Raw genomic sequence first — 23,594 nt, forward strand, 5'->3', positions numbered from 1 at the left:
GAAACCAAATCCACACAGGTACACGATGGGTTCCTCTTTTTGCTCCCAAGCTACCCTCTAAATGCAAAAAGGAAACGACCGTTTTTGCCGAGGCAATAGCTAGTCGACTGCAGGACATTTGTCGCCCTCCACTGCTGTGTCTTAAGGCATGAAAGCCTTGCCGTGGTAAAGGGTAGGCAGAGAGTATGACCAGGGCCCTGGGACCTCTTCCTCCATGACCAGCAGTGTCTTCTGAGATGGTGCCTGTGACACTGAACCTGAGATCACCCTTGTGGCTTACAATCTTTTTTTTTTTTTAATTTTTAATGTTTATTTATTTTTTGAGAGAGAGAGAGTGAGTGGGAGAGGGGCAGAGAGAGAGGGAGACACAGAATCCGAAGCAGGCTCCAGGCTCTGAGCTGTCAGCACAGAGCCTGATGCGGGGCTCAAATCCACAAGCCGTGAGATCATGACCGGAGCTGAAGTCGGAAGTCAGATGCTTAACCGACTGAGCCACACAGGCGCCCCAGTTTTGTAGCTTTCTGATAGCAGTGACATAAAGGTCATTTGTGCACTATAAGAAGACCTTTTCTTTCACCTACTTGCATTATATACACAGAGCACTCTTGACCTTTAACTGAGCTTAGAGCCAATTTTAAAGGACACAGTCAGTAGAGCGGGCACCAAATTGTCCTCCTACAACACCGGGGATTTGGATTTCCTCCGCATCTGAACCAGGCTCTTGTGAGGCTGGCAGGACATCGCCAGTGCTCAGAAAACTCAAGTATCTTCACTGGCAATTTGATCTGCTCGGGGTGATGTCTCCTTGGGTTCGTCTTGACTGTTGACAGTCGCTCCGACTTTCATGATTCTGGATGATCCTGACAGTTTTGAGGAGGAGTATTCCTTGGGAATTTTCTAGTGTTTCCGGCTCATCACATCATCAAGAGTGCATACTATCAACATGACACATCATTGATTTTGGCCCCAGTCACCCGGCTGAGGTAGTCAGTGTTTGGCACGTTTCTCTACTGCAAAGTTATGCTTTTTCTCCCTTTCCATTCGGTACTTTCTGGAAGGCAGTCACTGTGCCCAGCCTGTACCTAAGGAGTGGAGGCGGGGTTATGTAGTGCCTCCTTGAGGGAAAAATAGCAACATAAATTATGTAGCGTCGGTCTCTTCTCTCCTGCGTATGGATGTAGCATGCGTCCAGTCATGTATTCCAGTATGGAGTCACGGATGTTTGTTCTACCCCTTGAGGTTATAATCTAATACTTTTTTTTTCTTACTCAAACTCTTCCAGCTTTAGTCACGGGAAGACCACCCAGTTAACCATCAGTGTTCTTTTGAGATCCCCTCGGAATTATGGCTTTATATACTCATTTGGAGCGCATCCTCACTTCCCGGCACTTCTCACGTACCAGGCCCTTCTTGTATATTCCCCACCCCGGTCCTAGAATCAGCCTTGGTCACTTGGACTTGAGGATGCTATTAGAAACCGTGGTCTGGGTACGAGGTGTGCTCCTTGCTACCGGGGCTTCCTGTCTTTTGGCCTTTCTCCGTTGCCAGAGTGAGGACATCGATGTCACAGGACAATACAAGTATATCCACATAACGACACTTTTCGATGTGTAACTGTCTCTGTATCTGTATGAACGTAAACATGAGGTTAGACCGCGGTCTCCATCTCATTGCCACATAGGGTATTCTAGCGTCCTCCCCTTGCTTGTCTGTAAGCTCCCACTCCAACTAAAAAAACTGGGCTCACACCATCGGCCCTCCATGCACTTAACTGCTCAACCCCAGTATACATGTGTGGCGCTCTGGGCATTGCTAACTCTTATCCTCTTGGGGAAAAAAACGTTGTCAACCCGAGCGCAGGGCTTACATGCAGTTCCTTTGTCTCCAGTCGTACAGACTCTAGTCATTTCCGACTGGTCAACACCTTTTCCCCCACCCCTTCGGTGAACTTGTTTTTTTTTTTTTTTTTTTTTTGGGACAGAGAGAGACAGAGCATGAACGGGGGAGGGGCAGAGAGAGAGGGAGACACAGAATCTGAAACAGGCTCCAGGCTCCGAGCCATCAGCCCAGAGCCTGACGCGGGGCTCGAACTCACGGACCGCGAGATCGTGACCTGGCTGAAGTCGGACGCTTAACCGACTGCGCCACCCAGGCGCCCCTCAGTGAACTTGTTTTATACGTTTGTCATACAGTTAGAGTCTCTTGTCACGGTTTGCATTCCTTCCTGGGACCCCCCAACCTCCTAAATCATTCTTAAAATTTGTCTGCATTAAGGTTCGCTTGTTGTAACGTAAAGTGCCGAGGGTTTTGACGTATGCGTGTTATCGCACAGCCATCATTACCGTATCAGGGAAATTATTTCACTGCCCTCCAAGTCTCTTGTGCTTTACCCATTTAATCTTCTCTCCTGTCCCTTGAACCCGTAGCAGTTAGCAATCTTCTTATTGCCTCCGTAGTCTTGCCTTTTCCAAAATGTCATATAACTGGAGTCACGTACCGTGCAGCTTTTTAAGAGGGCCTTCTTTAACTTGGAACTATACATTTAAGTTTATCCATATCTTTTTCATGGCTTAATAACTCTTTTTTTATCGCTGAGTATTCCATTATATGTATACACCATAGTTGTTTGTCCATTCACCTGTTGAGGGATACTTTGGTTGCATCTGGTTTTCAAATCACTTGGGTACATATCTAGGACTGCAATTGCTGGCTTGTATGGTAACACCATATTTACCTTCGTAAGAAAGAGGGACTCCTGGCATCAATGTTTTATGATCCTACCAGAAGGTAGCATTAGTTCCATTCTATAGTAACGGTTAATAGTAATAAAATACAAAATATGAATATGGGAATAGTGAACATTAACCAAGGTATACCATATCAGCACCATTCCTCCCCTCCAGAGTATTCCGTGAATTAATACTTTATCTTAACTGGTGTATTTGGGATTAACAACAAATTTACATAGTAAAATACGTGCCGATTGTGACTCCGTCTCAGAGATCGCAAATAAATCAATGTATTTTCATGCTAATAGTCATTAAGAATTCATTTTCTTTTTCAGCGTTTCAAGGAATATTCGTTGGCGCATCTCTGGCATTGAGTGGGATGTGTTTGTGGCAGATATTTCAATGTTGCGCGGTCATGCGACATCAGCCCAGGGGTTTATGCACTGACTTTTAAAACTGATTATAGATAGGGGCACCTGCGTGGTTCAGTCATGATCTCGCTATTCGTGGGTTCAAGCCCCACGTCCGGCTGGCTGCTGTCAGCCTGTCCGTACAGAGCCCACCTTGGACCTTCTGTTCCCCTCTCTCTGCCCCTTCCCCACTTGCGCTCTCTCAAAAGCAAATAAATATTTAAGAACTTGATGAAAGATAACAATATCGTACAATATACCTGAAAGTTGTAGAAGAGTGGATCTTAATTGTTCTCACCGCAGAAAAAGTAACGGTAATTATGCAACATGACGGAGGTGTTAGCTAACCTGGTCATAATGGTGGTAATAATAATATCACAATATAAAAGTGTATCAAATAGACATAGTATATACTTTAAAGCTGTACAATGTTATATGTTAAATATATCTCAATAAAATTGAGAAAGAATTGAGACTTTTGGGGAAAGAAAGCTGGTGATATTTGGAATTTTCTGGAAGTTTTTCTCTCAGCTTGTCTAAAAGGTTTCCAAACTACACTTCAAAGCACCGTGCTAGGCTCTGAGGAAATACAAATTATGTGTACGACTCCAGAGCTGGACTCAAAAGCTTGTAATTGTATGCAGGTGGCTAAGGGAAAGGGATCGGAACACGTTCCAAAGTGTTTCTAGAAGATAGTGTAAGGTAAGTATCATATGAATGAAGCAGAAGAATGCCACAGGAAGAGTAAAGATGAAGAAAGTTCTTCTTGTGGGAGTGATCAATAAGGTTAAGAATCCCACAGTTGAACATTGTAAACAAGTGGCCTTCTATATCTCAAAAAAAGTCACTAAGTGCCAACAGGAATCTTGATCCCATTTGAAAAAGACGCTTCTTAAACCAAGCCTTTGGTTGGTGTAGAGAGGTAACTCTCGGATACCATATGAGTGGCCTGCTATTAAAATTAATTCTTGACAGTGTTTTAACAACTGGACAATGTTACCACTCAGATGATAGTATTTTATGAAATTGTTCTCTGGCTCTCTCATATATCTGTGTATGAATATGTACATATATGGAGAGTTGTTATCGAGAAGTATTTAATAAAAGTCATGTAAATTAATATGAAAATTTACTATCCAATGCAAGATATTTAAAACTATATTTCTGGGAGTCTGGGTGGCTCAGTCGGTTGAGCCTCCCACTCCAGCTCAGGTCATGAGCTCACAGTTCGCAAGTTCGAGCCCCGTGTTGGGCTCTGTGCTAACAGCTCAGAGCCTGGAGCCTGCTTCGGATTCTGTGTCTCTTTCTCTCTCTCTGCCCCTCCCCCGCTCACTTTCTATTTCTCTCTGTCTCTCAAAAATAAATAAATGTTAAAAAAAATTCAAACTATATTTCTTTTTATTTTCTACATAAACAAAACTGTATGTGTGTATGTAGCGTAAAACTGCTTTCCAAATGATGTAAGTTCATGCCATTTCAATCATTTCCAAATCATTTATTGAGTCTTAGAATTTCTTTTCCATGTAGCCCATTATACTGCTGGCTTATCACTGGGTGTCCAGTGTAGACCGAGCTGTAGTGAAGGAATGGCTGGGAGTGAGGGTCCACTCTTGGGTAGCAGTGACTTTCACAGGCCCTGTGTTCCTGCCCACGGTGCCTCCACCAACGCCACCAACCTGCCTCCTCCTTCAGTTCTCCTTCCGGGTTGGCGGTCACCCTCAATGCTTCCGGTACCCTTTCCCCTCTGTGCCTTCACGCCAGCTCATGGCCTCTGCTGGGAATATGCCATCCTTTTAGGCTCTTTGCCAAATGGTATGGAAGAATTTGCAGTTTGTGCCTCTATACCAGGGCCACCGTTTGAGTGTGTGTGTGTGTGTGTGTGTGTGTGTATACAGATAACAGATACCTATGTACGTTGGATAACGAAATAAATGATCTATGCATTTAACTCAGTTACAGTCTTTTGTTTGTGGAGAATAGTGGAAATAGAAGCGTCTGCCCACCCCAACCCCTCTGCCTTATATTTCTGTCTAAACATATATTACAAGTCTTGAATGAAAGTCACTGTAAACTAGAGTCCAAACATTTAGAGTTTTAAAGAGCTGACTATAAGCTCTCCTGGGTTTTCATTCTGTAAAGCTTTAACGAACCTACTCCTATACCTAGTCATGTAATCTAATACCCCACTTGCCACTAATTCAAATAGAATAAACTACAAATAAAATAAATAAATAATGCTGAGAGCACATAATTATGGGCTCTTTGATGCTTTATTTGGCCTATTAAACTTTATATAATTTGCCAAGGGAAATGTAGTCAACATTGTCCCAACAAAGTGCATACATCTATTTGTTTTTTTTAATTTTTAACTCAATGTTAAATTAAAATTATGGGCGCCTGGGTGGCGCAGTCGGTTAAGCGTCCGACTTCAGCCAGGTCACAACCTCGTGGTCCGTGAGTTCGAGCCCCGCGTCAGGCTCTAGGCTGATGGCTCGGAGCCTGGAGCCTGTTTCCGATTCTGTGTCTCCCTCTCTCTCTGCCCCTCCCCCGTTCATGCTCTGTCTCTCTCTGTCCCAAAAATAAATTAAAAAAAACGTTGAAAAAAAAAATTAAAAAAAAAATTAAAATTAAAATTAAAGTAAATCAAAATTAAATTAAAAATTAAATTTTTCAAACAACCTGATTTGATAACGGATTATCAAAGGAGATCTTCTATCTTTCTTTTTTCAGTGCACAGAAAAACCAAGACAAAGAACTGTTAAGTAATGTTCAAAGTCATAAAGTCAGGAAATAAAAGTGATTCCAAAACCACATTTCTCTGGCTCACAAAAACATGACCTTTTAACGTTCACACCATATTGTCGGTAATAACATTTGTATTATTTGGTACAGCATTTAGAAATATGAAATAATATGCAATGATTAATTTAATTTTTATAAACTGTTATGGTGGGGAAACCATCCATACCTAAAAGAAACTTATTTTCTGTTTTCTTATAAAATGTCTACACTCGTTGCTTGTTTGCATCATTAATGAATCCATTACAGTATTATCTCTCAGTATACAGCTGCCTTTTTACTTATGTCCATTTTCTGCTGTTTATGGTCCAGTGGTAGCTGGAGGGAAGGAAATCTAATATGAGTTTCTTAGAAGCCCTGGCATTTATATATTTCTATTCCAGAGGAATAGAATAGAATTGGTGAGTTAACAAGTTTTGGAAGAAAGACGAACTTCTCAGGATGAATCTTTTCATCGTGAAGAGCGGTAGTTTTTTCCCTTCTGCTGTATGGAGAGGTGGGCAGGGAGGTTTTGAGGGGAGGCAGGTAGTGAAATCTGCTTCTGTCCGTGTGTGTTACGGTGATTTTAGAACTAAAGTCCTGCCGAACACAGTGCTGTACAACAATCACCTCGTTATGCTCACTGATTCTGCGGGTGAGGAATCTGGAGACGGGAGGATGGCTCACTCTGCTTCACAAAGACTGGGTTCTCGCCAGGAGTGACTTTACAGCTAGCGACCGGACTCCCAGGGAGGTGTCTTCATTTGTCTGGCAGTTGAAGCCATCCTTTGGCTGGGGCCTCGGCTGGTCTCTTTCACTTATCCATAGCTTCTCCCCGTGGCCTCTCTACAGGGGCTTGTTGGGCTTCCTTATAACATGGCAGCTGGCCCCACGAGCAAGCATCCTGAGAGAGAGGCAGAATTACCTGGGGTTTTATGATTTAATCTCAGAAATCACATGGCGTCGGGGTGCCTTGGGTGGCTCAGTCGGTTAGGCGTCCGACTTCAGCTCAGATCACGATCTCACAGTTCCTGGGTTCGAGCCCCGCATCGGGCTCTGCGATGACAGCTCAGAGCCCGGAGCCCGCTTCGGATTCTGGGTCTCCCTCTCTCTCTGCCCCTCCCCTGCTCGCACTCTGTCTCTGTCTCTTAAAAATGAATAAATGTTAAAAAAATTTTTTTTAAAGAAATTGCATGGCTTCATTTCCACCATATTCTGTGGATTGAGACAGTAACACTGGTTTATTCAGGTTCAAAAGAGGGACACAAACCTCACAGGAGATAAGAAGAATTTCAACATATTCACATTGTATGAAGATTACTTGGAATGAAAGATATACAGCCATGCCATTTTGGAAAATACAGTCTGCCACAATGAGTCAAAGCTTAACATATGCTTTGTTTTATAAGCTGTCTGATTTCCCAACAGTGGAAGTATGACAAGAATCAATGGTCTGGGAGTATTTGCCAGTTAAACTACCCATATCCTGGGCCACTCACTACAGACCAGAAAGTTGATTGTATGCCCATTCTTGATGACTGGATCTTTGCTCCTTCTGTATTCCTATGATCTAGAAAGTGTGGCGTAAGACAGCTAATGCTCATCGACTGCCAATCATTTCCTAACCTGCTCCATGATAGTGGTAAGAAAGGCAGTGACGAAGCCCATTCAAGTGGACGTTGCCTGGAAAACCAGCTGAATCGCAAAAAGGGAAATGCTGAAAATCTTGACCAAAACAATTCAGTAATAAAGACAATGTTGACCTTCAAATTATTTTTTACTATCTGACAAAATATTTGAGGTTGTGTGCACCCACATATGCAGGTGTATTGTTTAAGTCCTTAATTATTGTTGAACTGATAGTTGAATGACATCATCAAGAAAATTTCCACAAGTCAGAAACGAATTTGCCTGTGTATAGATCTCAATGGAAACACCCTCTTTTCCTTAAAAAGCAGGCCTTAGAAACAGACGCTTATGTACTGAGGAACAATTTCAAAATGTAACTTAAAGAAACACAGATTAATTTTTTAATCTGCAAATAAAGTTGGAAGTGCGTCAGTATCCTAGAATAAAGAAAGCATACTGGCAAAGACCCTTGAGAGGGTCATCTTAGTAGTGTGTCCATCTAAGTGGAACTCCAAAATGAAAACAGGCTACAGAAAATATCCAAAAGCTCCGCCCCCCCCCGCCCCGCCAAAAAAAATCTATTCAGTGTTCACCGTGTACTACTCTTCAAATTATTTCAAAACATGAACATTCTCAATTTTCACTGGAATGGAAGTATGCTCGAGCTGGCATACATCACGGTCTTGTGTGGGGTTACAAAGAGGAATGGCATAATTCATAGGTACGGAGACTGAAGATACACTATTCATGTCTTTCCCCCTCATCGCTCCCGGATCATAATCTCTTCCCCATGCCAATGAAATGCCTGTCATCCTCCAAATGATATCTAATTTAGCCCTGAGAGTTCCAGGATACATTTTGGGTATAAATAGCCACCATGTGACCAAGTGTCGCCATTACGCAAGACATAAGGAAGTATAAGATATGGAAGATATGGGGGCGCCTGGGTGGCTCAGTCGGTTAAGCCTCCGACTTCAGCTCAGGTCACGATCTCACGGTCCATGAGTTCGAGCCCCGCATTGGGCTCTGGGCTGATGGCTCAGAGCCTGGAGCCTGCTTCCGATTCTGTGTCTCCCTCTCTCTGACCCTCCCCCGTTCATGCTCTGTCTCTCTCTGTCTCAAAAATGAATAAACGTTAAAAAAAAATTTAAAAAAAAAAGATATGGAAGATATGGAGGGTGTACGAAAACGATGGATTCAGTCATCGTGGTAAGCAATTGTACACTGTGGTTGTTATTAGCCGTGTCATTTTTAGTGTTATTTCTAACATCTGCAAGTACTCCTTTTTTTGCTCACAGATGTCACCTTGTATTATTTATAAAATATTCTCAGTGCTAGAACTCTTCAAAAGTATGACTTAGTCTGTGGCTCGTGCGTTAAATTTTAAGCGTAAGACCATGCGTTACGTTAAATTGCGTTAAATTGTGCGTAAATTTTAAGCGTAAGACCATGTCATGATTCTTAAGATAAAATTAGTAAATTTGAATATTAATTGCTACCCAGAATCAATACTCAAGAATAGAAATGTCTTTAGTGTGGGTTTTCCTCTTGGCTCTACCTCGATCTGGAGGCCCGTTTCCAGAATGGGAGAGAAGTAACACAGCTGTCAGAACTTCATGTCCCCCAACCCTGTGGCAGCCCATGTTCATGACACTACTGTTCTCACTCTCTGCTCATCCCATACTTCCCCTCATTGTCCACCTCCACCCACGAATACCTTTCACATGCACATTCCTTTCAGAGCTGCTGTCCCCAGTTTTCTGTTCTCACCAGATTCTTCCCCCTTTCTTCTTAGGGAGCCACTGAGGAAAGAGCGAAGGTTTGACTGGGTTTCTCTTTCCACAGTTGTGTCTTTACTACCTACTGGATCTCACGTGGCCACAATGTGTCACATGGCTGTGGGAAGCAGCCCACAGGGAATCTCATATAGAGTCGTGCAATTTTCAAATTGGAAGAGACCGTGGGAATAATGGAATCCAGTGTTTCTGCAGTGCGGCCAATTGAGGATAATAGTAATTATATTAACTCACACTTGTTGAGTATGGACTTCAGTTACAGGAGCCCAGTAATTCTATGTGACAGACAGTCTTTTCGTCAATATTTTACAGAGGATACCGTCATGCAGAAAAGATCGCCATCTTGCCCAAGACCGCACAAATCTCAACTGGAACTGGGAGTTAATTCATCCATCTAATTCCCAAGTGTCTGCTAGTGTTCGTCCCCCTGATAGCTTCTTTTGCTCACCAACCTCCCAGAACACCGATCCTAAGAAATTCCATCATCCTGCATGTAATAATCACATTTTCCCCCTTCTTGCCACGTCGTGAGTGGCACTGGCAAACTTGACTTTTCCATCTCATGCAACTAACTTAGAGGCTCATTGAGAGTATGATCTCAGGACATAAAAACACTCAGTATAACAATAAACATGAGGTTTTATAATGATTTGTACTAGCCATAGCAGCACTGTTGTTTTTACATCAAAAGTTAGCTGATACTTTTCTTCAGTAAATAACCCTTAGCCTCGAAAGGCATATTTTAGGTGTGAATTTCCGGTTGAGGTCCATTATGACATTAGAAATACCAAGTTGTATTTGTAACTTCAAGGACATGGAAAATCTACGGCTTCGATGAACTAGAGAGTCATCTGAGACCTCACAGGTGGTCACTAGTCCTTCTTTCCCACATCCGACGTGGAGTTTCTTCCCCTAAATAACAGTTGAGGAAACGTTTCTGATGAAGTTGTAGGCCACCTCCAACAGCAAGGAAAGTATTTCAGTTCTGAAACGTATCCATTTTATGCCCTCCCAAAGCACAGATCTGTATAGATTACAGGTTTATTACACATAATCTAGCCTAGTAGTCTAGTAGTCTGTCCTGCTAAGGTCTCTTCCACCAACCAAAAATTATTTATCAGAGGTCCAGTGGAGGCTATTACGTAGTCACCTGTCTTTGCTCCTGTCCCACCTGTAAAGAGCACGAGGCGAATGAATTGGTTGCAAACCAGCTGTTCTAACTCCTCCCTCGTTCCAATGTCCAGTAGACATTGTTGAAAGTAACTACACTAGACCCTGTAGTTTGGTCTGTGTTTTACATACACCTTTCTGGCACAGCTCATAATTCTCAGTGTCGCATCCTCTGGTATAATTCCAAGACTATATTGTTCCCAAATTATGTGGCTTTCAAAATATAGCCTTCCCTGACTATTTGAAACTCACAAAGTCACTTACAGTATTTACTAGTTGCCATTTTAATGATCTTCAAATACTAGAATACTGCTATTCTAACTATTGTAGTAATTTCAAGTATAACATAGAGACATAGAGAAAATACCTTTAAAAGTATGTCTACGTAAATGGATAGATAAACCTTTTAGAAAAGGTTGCATTCATTGATTTGTGCCCTTGTTGCAATACATTGCAATTATTTCCTTAATGACGTGTTTTCCTTAGACTGTAAGTTATCAAAGGTGTATCTGTTTTGCATACCTATGCAGAATCTGGCATAGTTCCTGACATAAATACAAACATCCTCTCAAGCAACAGCTTTCGCAAAATTTTTTAATATTTGTTTGTTTCGTGTTATCACTAGTTCCCACAAACCTAGCGACTATCCATAGGAATGTATCATGCAGCAAATTAATTACAGAGAGAAGGTATCGTAATGCCTGAAACTTACTGCATACTGAGCTCCAATCCCCAAGGAAATTGAGTTATCAAATCAAAGATAAATACTAGAAAGAAATTGCCTATTTTAAATGAAAGTAGGACTTGCTAGTGTGTTCTCCTCAATTAGCTAGAGGCATACTTTTTTTTTTTTACCTCCCTTTCCCTAAGTGTGTTTCCACTCACACACACACACAAACCTTTGTTTATGCGTGCAAATGCCATGAGGTTTAGAAACAGGTAATTCACGATAGTAGTGCAGCCATACTGTTTTGGAAGCAAGGAAGGAGAGTTTGACTTCTTTTTTTTATTGATGGGACAGTTTCATTCTGAACATTTTCCATAATGAAAAAGCGGTTTTCCATGAGGAAGGCCATGTGTGACACTGATTCTGGAATCTTTTTTTTTTTTTAATTTTTTTTTTAACGTTTATTTATTTTTGAGACAGAGAGAGACAGAGCATGAACAGGGGAGGGGCAGAGAGAGAGAGGGAGACACAGAATCCGAAACAGGCTCCAGGCTCTGAGCTGTCAGCACAGAGCCCGACGCGGGGCTCGAACTCACGGACTGTGAGATCATGACCTGAGCCGAAGTCAGATGCTTAACCGACCAAGCCACCCAGGCGCCCCTGATTCTGGAACCTTGACAGCATTACTGTGGAAAGCCATGAATTCTGAGGGATTGGTAGGATTTGGAATTTAAGATCACGGTTTAGATTCTTACATTCTGTTCCTTTCCATTAAATATCCACGACATTGTCATGGATGGAAAATCAAGGCGATTGTTTTTAGTTTTGAGAAACAGTTAACATTGTTCTGAAGTACAGCATCATCAAAGCCATTAAAGAATAAATGATATATCACAGTAATTGACCACTGTGTTTTGAGCAGGTGCAATTTTTATTTTACCACAAGGCACACAATCTTATATACAATGCATACTTATCACCTTCCAAAATTGCAAGATATAAATAATATACACTGAAGAATATAGGAGTATACTTTTGTTTCAGAGAAGAAAACGGCCTTAAGACAAACAGGTTTATGTCCTTTAGGGGTGGGATTTTCATATTTATGCTGAATCTTCCAAAGAGCTCTTGTTGAGAGAATAAATCTCATTGGATGGACATACAGCCTTGTCATAGTTTTTCCTTTAAAACATCTCATTTAAAGCCAGTGTATTCCTTTTTTTAAAAGTGTATTTATTTTGAGAGAGACAGAGAAAGCACAAGCAGGGGAAGGGCAGAAGGAGAGAGAGAGAATCCTAAGCAGGCTCCTTGCTGTCAGAGCAGAGCCCAACACAGGGCTCAAACCCACAAACCGTGAGATCATGACCTGAGCCAAAATCAAGAATCAGACGCTTCAACGACTGAGCCACCCAAGCGCCCTCCAATGTATTTTTGTCCCAGCCCATTTATCTTATTATGTCCCAATACTAGATGAAACATCTATAAATTTTCTCATAATGGGTCTGCAGACTTAAGAACTTGTATTTCTCGGTAATTCATCACAGAATGGAACAACTTTCTTAGGATTTACGTGAATATTTCCTCATGTTTTTCAAAACTAGCTTTCCAAACTGCTTCTTTTTTAGTATTATGCTTTGAGTTTTGACTTATGTTCTTTGCAAAGGGGAGCCCTTAGATTCTGGAGTATTTCTGAGACATTAATGGTGGTTCCAGTCTCCTTCCAGTTAGAATTCTACGTTTTCACCCTCCTTGCTGCATCCTGCATGGATGTTTCATTTCTATTTTTTTTATGACCCCCTCACTAGATTTGAACTTCCAGAAGTCACCAGGGTGGGAAGATGGAGTTTATGTAGAGTTGACCTCGAGATTAGATACACACAATTCTGGTCTCAAAGAGACACAGCAGACAGCGTGCCCTCCTCGCTGTGATGGGACAGCAGGACACAAACATACATTGTCACACACACACGCATGTGCACACGCACGCACACAAACACACATACACACCAACACACATACACACATGCATACACAAGCACATATACTCACACACACTCACATACACAAACATATATACACATTCACATACATGCACACACACAGGCAGGCATGCAGAGATATACTCACACTTTCACATATGCATGCACACACCGTCAAGCACATGCACACACTTATGCACACAAAGACACACACGCCCATGTAATTCCTCACACACGCATGCACACGTGTACACACATACACACTTCTGACAAGTAAATACTTTTGTGTAAGTGGTATTTTTCCTAATATATATGACTCACTTTTTCATCCTTTAAAGTAGTGCCCTAAAATGACAAGCCACTCTCTCCCTTTTCTAGTTTGCGGAAATTGGTGCCCACAATAATAGAGAAATTTTTACAGCCCTCATGGGCACTTAGAGCTACTTTTTGGGCTGCAAACTTAGACATAAAAACGAGCAGGATAATCTGGCTAAAATTCAGAATCCAATAATGGCCATAGATGCCATAAGGGCACACGGGGTGCTAATTGAAAGAAAACCCATTACTGTAATTTCATTCCATGATTGTGTCTCTATTTTATTTTTGTACCTCTTAAGAATCCTTCAAGAAACCCTCCCGGGTCTTAGTGTTCCATAAAGAGATTTTTATATTTCTCACACCAGTAGGGTTTGTTTCTGGAACTACTCTCTGTATAAATACCCCTCCCATATGATAGCCACGATTTTTAACCATACGGCGAATGCCAATCAATATTTAAGCCCTTCCTACCTACATTTTGTTACAGGAATACAAAGCCACCCGAGAAAATCAAAGAAATTTAAGAAACGCTCAAAGGAGTACTTCGTGTTCATTAGGAACCTTGCCTTTCTGCCTTACGTCATCTATTAGATGCCATGGAAATCTGGAATATACACAAATATCATTGTAGTAAAATTCTGAAGCCATAATATAAAACCCTCAGGGCAAGAATTGTCTCCAAAAGGAGAGAGTATATACACAAGATAGAAAGTACACCATGAACGGAAATGACAGCCGTGATGGTGCCTATGAGCATGTAGGCCGATACATTTGATTTCCCACTAAATTCCAGGGGATGCTGCCCTAGGAACACAGAAGAGATTGGGTGTTATTTCTAACTTATCCATTTCTTCTGCCCAGGCAAATTACAGAAAAAGCCATTACCTCTGAAATCGTAAATTTCAGGGGGAAAGAAAGGAGACTATGTCATCTGGAAGTTTTGGCCAAATTATCCTAAATGTGCTGCCCACGGCATTATCCTCAGCTGGTACACTCTTCACGGAACACAGTGCAAGGTTGTGTCCAAGCACCACGGGGGACATCACGTCCTCGTTCGGCCCACACTTCGGAACGTTTCTACTTCCTGCTGAAGGCCACACGATCCTAGCCCAAGATTAACACGGGCAAAACCCCCTCCCTCCCCGGAGAGAGAGAATTTGGTAGCAGCTATATATTCACGAAGAGACGCTGCATGTAGATTAGATTCTGCCAAGTCAACAACCGGGGAATGAGTACCATATTTCATAATTGATTAATACGTGCGTTGTGAGTACCGTTGAAGGACTAAATGGCACTCACGGGGCTGAAAAAGACGGCACCTGACCAACTCCCAGAAAGAAGCTTATGTTGTCCCCAAATGTCTCAGCATCAGCTCTCACTAACTCAGGGGATTCGTGTTAGTATGCCCTCGGGAGAGTGGCTGGCTGGAAGGCAAGCCCATTTCTTACTCGCATGTATCTACTATTATTTACAGGTGTAGTTATATACATTCTTGGTGGTATTTGAAGACACGCATTGTCATGAAATTATTTAGCTGAATGGCATGCTGAAAAACCGACTGTGGCTTCTAAGAAACTAAACTCGGTTGGAAACCACCTTTGGTCTGTTGAAAGTAACTTCATACGTATCAAGGTAACTTCCCGTTATACGTAAGCAGACACCTCAGGTGTGGGTCTGAGCCCTGCCTCCGCCGGAACCCTCACCGCACAGCAACGTGAAGGGCGTCCACAAAGCATCAAGCGAGCGGGGCACGTGCCCTAGGAACGGTCCTTGTTTGTATTCAGGTGGTCGTCGTCAACGTCAAGCATCTGGATTGGAGGCCCACTGAGCTCTGAAACCGAGGTGTTGTCTTGTCCTGTCTTTTTTCCTCAACAGAGCTTTTGGAACCGCATTGCACGGGAAGGCCGCAGCAGGTGGGGCCCGGACTAAATTTAGGTAACCAGAAGAGAAAAGGCTTATTTCTTTGTTCATCAAAGGAACTCAGAATCAGCCGTGCTTCCCTGCCCTAGAAAGGGGCTGGATTCGCTTACTCAAGTCTTCTCCACCCCATCCCTACAGCCTCGATGCTTCCGCTGACCTGGGTCGCTAACCCAGCCAGCATCGTAGGACTTCAGACCACGAGACTTCTAAAAGTTTGTTAAAGATTCTACCTTTCCATCTCAGACTTCGGTGCTGATCTGAGTTAACCCTAGATCATTAAACTCTTCTCTTCCCGAAGAACTGTAGGAAGACATCTCCACGACTAGTCATACTGGTTTATTTGTCCCATCAACATCCCTCATGTAAGCAGGATCCTGAACGGCGTTTCGGACTCTACTGGTGCTCTGTCGCTCCGTCCTCATGTTAACTGGAAAGCAGAAGTCCCTAAAACACCGCTTGAAGTTTTCATCCAGAAACGCATAGAGAATGGGGTTCAGGCTGCTGTTGGTATAACCCAAGGCGATGCAGAAGTAATAGCTAGAGAGGGCAGCGGTGCTGTGAGAGGCATTCCCCAGGGCCTCCACAAGGATGAAGATGTGAATGGGGGTCCAACAGATGATAAAGACCGCCACCACCACCAGGACCAGCCTGGTGATCCGACGGAGGTTACGATCTTTCTCTCGGGAGCCAGAGAGGAGACGGACGCTCTTCAAGCGCAGGATCATCAGGGTGTAGCAGATGATGATAATGAGGACAGGGATCACGAAGGCGAAGACGAAGACACAGATCTTCATGAAGAGGTCCCACCAGGAGTACTCGTCATCCGGGAACTGCAAGGAGCACTCGATGACATCCACGTCTGGACAAGGTGAACAAAACAAACATAAGCACCAGAAGAACGTCTTTTCTTATGACCGTGGCTGCAGAGTATTCTAAAAGTGAGTGTCAGGGGCGGCTGGGTGGCTCAGTCGGTTGGGCGTCCGACTTCGCTCAGGTCACGATCTCACGGACTGTGAGTTCGAGCCCCACAGGCTCTGTGCTGACAGCTCAGAGCCTGAAGCCCGCTTCCGATTCTGTCTCCCTCTCTCCTTGCCCCTCCCCTGCTCGTGCTCTGTCTCCCCCCCCCTCCCCCACCTCTCTCTCTCTCCTTCAAAACTAAATAAACACTAAAAAAATTTCAAAGTGAGTTTCAATACATTTGGGTGCAAAGGTACAATTATGGTGAGATGATATTACCTGAAGCAGATCACCAAATTGGGAATGAATGCTATATATGTAAACTACCTTATCTTTGTGCTTATTACAATGAAGCCATTTATTGGTGACATCACAATACTATGGAATAAATGAGACAAGCTCGCAATAGGAATTATGCAGTTGTGGAGCCCAGTTTAACGTGGACGACTTTCAGAAGAGCTAAATTGATCATTTATAGCATAAGCCCTTACTTGTATTTCCATTTATTAATAATTCTCCCAGACCCACGGCTCTGGCAATAAAAGCTAGTATCTATTTGTAATAAGTGATGAAATATTTCGAGTCTAGCCATTCAATTTAGCAAAAGTCAACTTGTCTGAAAGCATCAAGTGATTTATAAGAAATCATTATGTGTGTCAGTAAAAATTTATAAAAAAAAAAAATGTGTCCAAAGACGAACCAGGAATTGTGACTTAACGGAATCAATTGATTCAGGGCATTGTTGAAACAAGAGTAAACTTTTGGAAAAGAAAGAGAAGGAGGAAGAAAAGAAAAAGAAAACAGAAGACGGAAGGGGAGAAGAAGGAGGAAGAAAAACCTCATGAACACTGTCATCAAGAAAATGTGTGAGCAAGAAACATTTTTCGTTTTACTAACATTGACTATGTAACAGGTAAAACAAATATTTCAGATGGCCACTTGGAAAATGGAGTTATTTGCTCTGCTTCTCGTGGCTGCACAGCATTCTCTTTGGAATGGCCTTACGATCGGAAAGAGCGGAGACCAGAAAGAACGGAGACCCAGGATAAGCCCTTTGATGATGCTTCCGCGGGGGGCCTGCTCACCCCTCGGGGGCTCCCTTTCTCCCCAAGCGTCAGTGAGTCCACATTTTGTCCTCTTCCGTCTGAGCAGTCATTGAGCACAGAGCAGGCCTTGATCCTTCCTTACCGATGAGTAATCATTAGCAATAAGAGTGTAATTTTCATAATGATAATATTTTCTTCCCACATTGGGCATCTCTACGTCAAAAATGGCAAAAGAATATTTTTAGAGAGGTGAAACAGTTCTATTTATGTTTTCTAAAACGTTTGGATGTGATCTTAATCAAATATCCCTTAGGAAAAACAAAAGGTATCATCTTAGAATTTCAATTGGGCATATTTTAAAATACAAAGAATATAGTTATTTTGGCCAATTATAAAGATGACTTTCTTAGAAATATGTCTTTCATCAACTAGATGCCAGATCAAACCTTTCATTGGTAAATGCAAACTTCCAGAATAACTTGGGATTTTTTGATTCTCTAAAAAAAGTCATTGTTGGGGCGCCTGGGTGGCTCAGTCGGTTAAGCGGCCGACTTCGGCTCAGGTCGTGATCTCGTGGTCCGTGAGTTCAAGCCCCGCGTCGGGCTCTGTGCTGACAGCTCAGAGCCTGGAGCCTGTTTCAGATTCTGTGTCTCCCTCTCTCTGACCCTCCCCCGTTCATGCTCTGTCTCCCTCTGTCTCAAAAATAAACGTTAAAAAAAAAAATTTTTTTTAAAGTCATTGTTTAAACCACTATTACTATGAAGACTATTAGAAAAAAATAAGCATCTCTTTTAATTTTTGCTTTTAGTGTTTATAGGAATACTAACAGTTAAAATCATTTTTTAAAATCATCCCTATTATCATTGAAAAAAGTATTTGTTAAACAACTTTTGACAGGTGACACATTGCAGGTGATTTGTCTATTGAGTCTAGCCTCCTCAAAGGTAGGGAACGTGTCTAATTTTTTGTTTTATTTTTTCCATGCTTAGTTTTTGTGTATTCCAAGATTGTCTCTTTCTTGAGGTTGGCCTCAGCTTAAATGTCACATCAAAGACATTTATACAGAGGCCACAGTCCTCTCCCTTGCAATCTATATTCTGTTTACATATTATACTCACCCTATTTTTAATCATCATATAATGACAGAAGCCAGACAGAAGCCCTCCTGTAATAAATAATATGTTACCTTTCCTGATGTTTTTCTCTCCATCCAGAATGCAAACTACTTTAGGGTAGATACCCAGGGTGTTTTATTCAATATTTAATCCCTGCTAGATAGGGTGGTGAGAACCACAAGATGCTTAAGGAATACAAATTGTTAAATAAGAACATAAAGTGCGGGGTGCCGCAGTGGTTCAGCCGGTTAAGTGACCCACTTGGGCTCGGGTCATGATCTCGCGGTTTGGGAGTTCGATCCCTGCATCGGGCTCTGTGCTGACCGCTCAGAGCCTGGAGCTGCTTCGGATTCTGCGTCTCCCTCTCTCTCTGCCCCTCCCCTGCTCATGTTCTGTCTCTCTCTGTCTCTCAATAACAAATAAACGTTAAAAAAAAATTTTTAAAAGAACATAAGGGGCTGAAGCAGTAAAAATTGTTAAATAAGTGAATAAATGAATATCACGTGGAAACCCTCGAAAATAGGGACTGATTACAGTAGTTATTATGGAAAAGCAATCTGCTAAGACAAGTCAGGCAACATAAGAGCTGATGTTTAATTTGGATACATCTTCTAACTGTGAGTATCAGCTTCCTCTTGAACAAATGATCTTGCACGTAGTAGGAGTTCAATAAATATTTGCCGAATGGGTGAAATAATCAACTACAGCTGCTTTTACAAGACTTTGGGAAATATCCAGTGATAAGAGTTAGAAACATCCTCCGAAAATGTCAATGAATTTAAGTTTATCCCAACAAAGAAAGGAGAATACAGAGGCAATCAACAAGGAAATTCAAGTCCAAGGGCACCATTTTTACAAAATGTTCTCTTTTAGGGAAAAGAATGCATCTTTAGCCTTCATGATGCACATAGGCCAAAAGTGAAGGATACAAAAGTATATTCCATGCAAATGGAAACCAAAAGAGAGCAGAAGTAGCTGTATTTACATCAGACAAAACTGACTTCAACTTAGAAACTGTCTTGAGAGGCAAAGGAAGTCACTATACAATGATACAAGGGCCAAGTCACCAAAGCAGATGCAATAATTGTAAGTATATACGCACCCGACATTGGAGGACCTAAATATATCCACCATCTATTAAGAGAACTGAAGGGAGACATAGATAGTAATAATAGGGGACTTCTATATCCCGCTTTCAACAATAGATAGATCCTCCAGATATAAAATCAAGAAGGAAACAGCAGACCTGAACAGCACTATAAATAAAATGGACTTAACAGACACATACAAAACATTCAAGAGCAACAGAATACACATTAAAATATTAAATATTTAATTAATATTAATATGTAATTATAACATTAATATTATAATACATAATACATTAATATTTAATTAATATTAATTAATTGATATTAATATTTAATTTATTAAAATATTAAATATTTAAATATTAAATATTAATGCACATGAAATATTCTCCAGTATCGATCACACATTATGCCACAAAGCAAGTCTTCACAAATTTAAGAGGACTGAAATCATATTTAGTGTCTTTGCTGACCGTGTCAAAATAGAAATCAAATGGGAGGAAAGCTGGAAAATTAACAAATATGTAGAAACTAAATAACACTCCTGAACCACCAGTGGGTCAAAGAAAAAGTCAAAGTAAAATACAAAACGCTCGAGATGAATGGCAATGCAAATACAACATACCCAAACTAGGGGATGGTGGCAGAGGCAGTTCTTAGAGGAAAGTGCACAGTGATAACCACCCCGCGTGAAGAAAAAAGAAAGATCTCAAATAAACAACCCACCTTTATGTATTAAGGAACTAGAAAAAGAAGAACAGACAAAGCCCAAAGTTGGTGGAAGGAAGGAAATAATGAAGAAAAAAGCAGAAACAAATGCAACAGAGACCAGGAAAACAAAAGACAATACACAGAAACAGACTACAAACAGAAAACGACGAACAAAATCTTTTCGAAAAGATAAACAAAATCAAAGCCTTAGTTAGACTCAGAAAGAGACTAGGCGAAAGGAAAGACATTATAACTGGTAGCACAGAAATACAAGGGATCGTAAGAGACTACTATGAACCATTACGTGTCAACAAATTGGAGAATCTAGAAGAAATGGATACATTTCTAGAAACATACAACCTACCAGGCTGAATCATAAAGAAATAGAAAGTCTGACAGATCAGTAACAAGTAGATTGAGACTACATCAAAAACCTCCTAACAAAGAAAAGCCAAGCGCCAGATGGTTTCACTGGTTACCTTCTACCAAGCATTTAAAAAGGGTACCAATCCAGGGGCTCCTGGGTGGCTCAGTCGGTTAGGCATCTGACCTCAGCTCAGGTCATGATCTCACGGTTCATGAGTTCCAGCCCTGCGTCGGGCACTATGCTGACAGCTCAGGGCCTGGAGCCTGTCTTCGGATTCTGTGTCTCCCTCTCTCTGCCCCTCCTCCACTCGCACTCTTTCTCTCTCTCTCTCTCTCTCTCTCTCAAAAATAAGTAAACATTAAAAAAAAATTTTAAAAAGGATCCCAATCCATTTCAAACTCTTTCAGAAGTTGGAGAGGAGGGCCCACTTTCCAAACTCATTTTACAAGGCCACCACGAACCTGATACCAAAGCCAGACAAGGACACCAAAGACAAAGACACCACAATATCTCTGATGAACAGAAATGCAAACATCCTATAAAACACTAGCAAACCAAAATCTACAGCACATGAAAAAAATCATATGCCAATATCAGGATTTATGCCTGCGATGGAAGCAGGATTTATCCCTGTGAGGATTCCCCAAATCCAACAATGTGACACCACATCAATAGAATGATAGATACAAATCACGATCATGTCGATAGATGCAGAAAAATATCTGACAGAAATTCAACATCCATTCATGATTAAAACTCTCAACATATTAAGTATGGAAGGAACGTAGCTCAACATAATAAAGACCGTGTATGGCAAGCCCACAGCTAACATCAAATACAATGGTGAAGGATTTGAACGCTTTTCCTGTAAGATCAGGAACAAGGCAAAGACGCTCACTCTCACCACTTTTATTCAACATAGTATTGACAGTCCTAGCCAGGGCATTTAGGCAAGAAAGGAAATAAAAGGCATCCAAATCAGAAAGAAAGAAGTAAAATTGTTTGGGGAGGACACAATCTTACGTGGAGAAAACCCTAAAGACTCGATTAAACCACTTTCGGTAAAGTTGCAGAATTCAAAAATCAACATACGAGAAAAATCAGCTGCATTTCGATACACTAACAATAAGCTATCTGAAAAGTAAATACAACAATCCCATTTACGTTACCATCAAAAAAGAATAAAGTACTCACAAATAAATTTGTAAATAAGCCTAAAAGATCTGTATACTGATTACTATAAAACACTGATGAAAGAAATTGAAGACACAAATAAATGCAAAGATATCTTATGTGCGTGAATCGGAAGAACTAACATTGTTAAAATGTCTACACTACAGAAAACAATCTCTGAATTCAGTGCAACCTTTATCAAAACCCAATGGCATTTTTCACAGCCTTAGCCAAAATAATCCTCAAATGCCTACGGAACTACAAAGGACCCTGAATAGTCAAAGCAATCTTGAGCAAGAACAAAGCTGGAGGTATCACGCTGCCTGATGATGAATTATATTACAAAGCCACAGTAATCAAAATAGTCTGGTACTGGCATAAAAAACAGACACATATTCCACTGGAATGGATTAGAGAGCCCCGAAATAAACCCACGCCTATACAGTCAAGTAATCTCCCAATAAGGGTGCCAAAAATAGAAAATGGGGAAAGAATGGGCTCTTCAATAAATGGTGCTGGGAAAATGGGGTATCCCCGTGCAAAAGAATGCACTTGGGGCCTTATACCATACACAAAAATCAACTCAAAGTGGATTAAAGACTTAACTGTAAATAAAACCATAAAACTTTTACAAAAAACGTAGGGGAAAAGCTTCTTGATAGTGGTCTTGGCAATGATTTTTTTTTGGATGCGACACCAAAGCACAAGCAACAGAACCAAAAATCAACAAGCAAGATTGCATCAAACTAATCCAACCTAGAAAAAAAGAAGAAAAAAAAAACCCTCTTCTGCACAGCCAAGGACACAATCAACAAATTGAAAAGGCAGCCTGCGGAATGGAAGAAAATATCTGCAAATCATGTATCTGATAAGGGGCTAATATCTAAAATATATAGGAGATCATACAACTCAATAGTGGAAAAGCAAATAATCTGATTTAAAAATGGGCAAAGAACCTGAATAGACGTCTCCCCCAAAAAAGACATACAAATTGCCCACAGGTATATAAAAAGGTGCTCAACAGCACTAATCAACAGGGCAATGCAAATCAAAATCACCTCAAACCTGTTAGGGTGGCTATTATTTAAAAAAAAAAAAAAGATGTGTCAGCAAAGATGTGCAGAAAAGGGATCCTGTTGGTGGGAATGCAAACTGGTGATACACACACACACACACACACACACACACACACAGCAGAATATTATTCAGTCTTTTAAAAGAAAGAAATCTTGCCAATCGTGGCGACATGGATAGACCCGGTAAACACTGTGCTAAGTGAAATAAGCCAGACAAAGAAATACAAATCCTATATGCTCTCCCTTATATATGGAATCTAAAATAATTAAATTCACAGAAGCAGAGACAAGAATTGTGCTTTCCAAGAGCTTGGGGCAGGAGGAACAGGGGAGACAGTAAGTCAAAGGAAGGGTACAAAGTTTCAGTCATGCAAGTAAGTAAGTTCTGGGAATCTACTATGTAGCACAGGTTCTGTAACTGACAATGTTGAACTACATACCTGACATTTGCTAGGAGGGAGGAGACCTTCGGCTAAATTTTCTTATCACACAAGAAACATAATAAACAAGGCAAGAAGAAACTTCGGGAGGTGACAAAGGTCTGCGGTCTTGAGGGGATAACGGTTTCACAGGTATACAGCTATCTCCAAATGCACTGGGTTGTTTACATTAAATACGTACAGCTCTTTGCACGTCAACCGTAATAAAGTGATTTTTCTACA

General features: G+C 41.3%; 1 protein-coding gene across 2 annotated transcripts in view; it reads right to left on the bottom strand.

The window, feature by feature from the left end:
- Positions 1-14,385: 14,385 nt before the first annotated feature.
- Positions 14,386-23,594, bottom strand: part of OPRK1 (opioid receptor kappa 1) — a 28,501-nt gene continuing 19,292 nt past the window's right edge. For both annotated transcript variants that reach the window (XM_053896212.1, XM_019435254.2), the window contains one exon: positions 14,386-16,255. In XM_053896212.1, coding sequence (XP_053752187.1) covers positions 15,723-16,255 — 533 coding nt within the window. In that variant the 3' untranslated portion in view covers positions 14,386-15,722. The remainder of the gene's footprint in view (positions 16,256-23,594) is intronic.

Source organism: Panthera pardus, unplaced genomic scaffold, assembly GCF_024362965.1.
Source record: "Panthera pardus isolate Hobbes unplaced genomic scaffold, ASM2436296v1 HiC_scaffold_7, whole genome shotgun sequence".
NCBI lineage: Eukaryota > Metazoa > Chordata > Mammalia > Carnivora > Felidae > Panthera > Panthera pardus.